The sequence below is a fragment of the Triticum dicoccoides genome, chromosome 1A (genome assembly GCF_002162155.2).
Source record: "Triticum dicoccoides isolate Atlit2015 ecotype Zavitan chromosome 1A, WEW_v2.0, whole genome shotgun sequence".
Lineage (NCBI taxonomy): Eukaryota > Viridiplantae > Streptophyta > Magnoliopsida > Poales > Poaceae > Triticum > Triticum dicoccoides.
Genome location: NC_041380.1, coordinates 485,316,464 through 485,319,884, shown reverse-complemented (window position 1 = coordinate 485,319,884; position 3,421 = coordinate 485,316,464). Strand labels below are relative to the sequence as shown.

The 3,421-nt window shown below is 50.3% G+C and overlaps 1 protein-coding gene across 1 annotated transcript; it reads right to left on the bottom strand.

Annotated features, from left to right (window-relative positions):
- Positions 1-385: 385 nt before the first annotated feature.
- On the bottom strand, positions 386-2,634 carry LOC119281222 (protein TRANSPARENT TESTA 1-like). The gene is made up of 2 exons (XM_037561814.1): positions 1,840-2,634; positions 386-1,244 (listed from the first exon to the last, which is right to left on the bottom strand). The coding sequence occupies exons 1-2, from the start codon at positions 2,494-2,496 to the stop codon at positions 762-764; spliced, it is 1,140 nt and encodes a 379-aa protein (XP_037417711.1). The 5' UTR covers positions 2,497-2,634; the 3' UTR covers positions 386-761.
- Positions 2,635-3,421: the final 787 nt, after the last annotated feature.

The window sequence follows — 3,421 nt, the reverse complement described above, 5'->3', positions numbered from 1 at the left end:
ATATAGATAACATTGCGCAATAAATGGTTATATTTACATACACCCTCCGGTCCAAATTAATTGACAGGGCTTTAGTACAATTTTAGTATAACGTTGTATTAAAGCTGCATCAATTAATTTGGATTGGAAGGAGTATCATAATTAACAGGGACATGTTTAAATCCATCATCTTTTTTATAAATATAAAATCTATTTCCTGCATGTATGAATATTTTTGTAACCAAAATTTGTGATTTTCGTTGTCTAAAAAAGAGACTATAATGGTCCTGTTCTTCGTATATTAGCAACAAAACTGAGGGTAAATTAAAATGCAGCTGCATGAGGAATGTGTTCATGAAAAACAAGAAAAGGGACACGCCATCACTAAATAATGATCAACCGGTCAGACGTTAACAACTGATAGTCCATCTCATTAATCAGATACAATTTGAAATCATGCATGCTTGATAGTACATTTGATACATACTATAAATCTGCCAGAAGAATATTGGTCTGTGAAGCTGACAAATTTTCTCCCTCGCAAGCTACTTGTATCTGCAGCTCCCCCAGAGGAAAATTCAGCTACTTAACAGCCTAGCTATCATCTACACGGCAAACCTCTATGATCTTATTGTATGTATAAACACGCGTGTGTGTGCTCCTTGTTCCAACCTTCTATGTACGTACACGTCTATGGAGCATATACCAATCGCATGTACGCAAAACTAGCTAATGTTCGATCAAGAATTAATTAATAAACCCTGTCAATTGATCTGTCAAGCTCACGCACGGGCACCGTGGCACTGCTGGTCGAACCGGATGATGCGCTCCCTGCGCTGCTGCGCGGGCGCGGGCGCCGCCGCCGCGTCGGCGGGGGCGACGGGGTGATGACCGCCGCCGAAGGAGCGGACGTGGTCGTTGAGGGAGCGTTTGTGCTTGAAGTCGGAGCCGCAGGCGCAGAACCAGCGCTTGCCGCAGTTCTTCTCGTGCGTGCGCCAGTCGCCCTTGACGGCGAAGGGCTTGGCGCAGCGGCGGCAGGCGAAGGGCTTGGCGCCGTGCTTGCGCCGGTAGTGCGTCTGCAGCGTGCGGAAGTCCTTGAGCGGCCGCGCCCGCGGGTGGGCCACGTTGTTCCGGCACCCCGCCGCGCAGCAGTAGCACGGCAGCCGCAGCAGCGCCAGCGCCGCCGCGTGGGTCGACTGCCCCGCCGCGCCCTTGAGCGACTCCGGGCCCTTCCGGTACTCCCGCCCGTGGCCCCACATGTGCATCTGCATGCAGAACCAGCATGTCAGTCGAGTCTACGGCAAGGAAGAGAAACGAATATATTTGGATACTGTAGAAAAGATGCATGTGTGAACCGAGCTAGCCTGATATATACTACGTGGCTGTGGCTATGGTGGTCTAGTTTCATTTCCATTTCAAGTACTTTCTTTGTAAACTAATATAAAAGCGTTCGAATATTAAAATAATGATCTAAACATTTTTATATTAATTTATAGAAGGAGTAGCATATATATTTCATTCCTTACGGGCGGCATGGAATATTTGCTAGGTTATTATTCGGCAAACATGAAGATGCAGGTATGCATGCATGAGGCCGAGTTGAGAGTGGAGACACGAGCAAAAGGAATATAACTCTTGTCTCACTCGCAGTATTGCACGCCACCGGCCTATGCTTTACTATCCAAAATAGTAGTCATTCATTAAGCTCCAACGTTATGCATGTGTTCATATGTGAAAAATTCAATTCAAAACTAAACTAGGTCGTTTGAAACAGAGAAAAATAGAAGATGGATCAGAAAACTTGGAGTCGGTGCAAATCTTAGTCGAAATTAAACAAAGGGCGGGGCATGGATCGGTCACCTGCATGTTGTTGTATCTATTGAAGGTCTTGCTGCAGACGTGGCAGACGAACTGCACCGCGCCGATGAGTATCTGCGCCGGCGTCGGGATCCAGAACCGCCGGTGGCGGCAGCAGCTGCTCTCTTCCCCGCCCACGGATCCAAGGTCTGATCCCTCCACTGACTCGACCAACATCTCACTGTGTTCAACGTGCACGCCTGCTTCCACCTTGCACCTCTCGTACCTTGGCTTCTCCTCTTCCTCCTCGTCAGTCTCGACCTCCTCCTCCTCCTCCTCCTCATCCTCGTCCATGGACATGGCCATGGGCGGCACCTCTTCTTCAGAACTATATCCGCCACCGGCCGGCAAGCCGATGTTCAGGTCAACACCGGCGTCCTCCGTAATACCGCTCAGCTCCTCTTTGACAGGGCTCGTCTGCGCGCCAACAGGGGTACCGCCGCTCGTCGTCTCCTCCCCAGCCCCGACCCTGCCGAGGAGCGGCAGGCACATCATGGTGCTTGGATGATCTTTGCCGGGCACCAGGAAATCACTCGACGGCGACGAGAGCGAGGCCGGCACCGATGACGGCGAGGATGCCCGCGGTGACCGCGGCCTGAGCCACTCGAAGTACCGCACGCCGAGACTCGCGCTCTCCATCGCGTAAGCACTCAGCACCATATATAGCTCGATTTGGACCCCGGACCTCTTCTATGTAGCAAGGTCTGCGTGTCTCGCTTGCAATATATCGCAGCGCAGGCCCCGGCTTTATATGTGTCCGGGGGTTGGGTTGGGTTCTGGGTGGAGAGGACTGGCGGGGGTCGTCTATGTCAAGCCGTGCATGCTAGCTGGAGCTAGCATGACAGCGAGGCCGATGTGTGGCACCGGAGTTACATTCCCGCCGCCGCCTCTGGGGGCGGCGGGTACAGATACTATTGCCGCAAAGGAACGCGGTAGTACTAGGTTCTCATCGATCTCGCGGCGAATATCGATCGTGGGGGTCAATTCGGGTACCGGCCGGCCGATCGATCGATCATGGGATTCAAAAAACGTGTAGCTGCTACCGTACCAGTATTATTTTATCACTTCCTGACGTGCGTATTTTAATTTGCTGTTGGTGATGCTGATTGTGGCAGCTAATACGGAGTAGAGTACTTAATAGGGTGAATGATTGCTAGAGTACGTACGTATGTAGAACAGCTAGCTACGTCGCTTTCTGACGGGACGTAGGCAGATTGTTGGCGACACGCCTCTAGCTCTATGCACGCTTTGCTATGGATTATGCACTAAACAATATCTACGGCTAATTAATATGTGGTCATATGACAGGGAGTTTAGGATGCGCTGCTTACCTCTCCGGAGTATTATATACTCTACACCATCACATATCTTGTTCTCTAGCTAGATATGGTGTGTGTTTTCTCCTTGGGTACGTGTTACATGCAGGTTTGTGCTATATTGTTCGGCTTCACACACGTGCATGATGATTGTGGACCTTGATCTCCAAGTGTGAATATGCTGACCGAGCAGGGTTTATGTCTTAAAAGACACGGGCCACAAGAACTTCGGCACTACATCGTGCTTCAAAAAAGGTCCTTGGTAGCAA

What these genes read in the sequence shown, in the direction of transcription:
- LOC119281222 (XM_037561814.1), bottom strand. Translation starts at nt 2,496, where the DNA reads ATGGTGCTGAGTGCTTACGCGATGGAGAGCGCGAGTCTCGGCGTGCGG. An exon ending in ATAGATACAACAACATGCAG is followed by an intron (nt 1,245 to 1,839) that starts GTGACCGATCCA and finishes TTCTGCATGCAG; the next exon opens with ATGCACATGTGGGGCCACGG.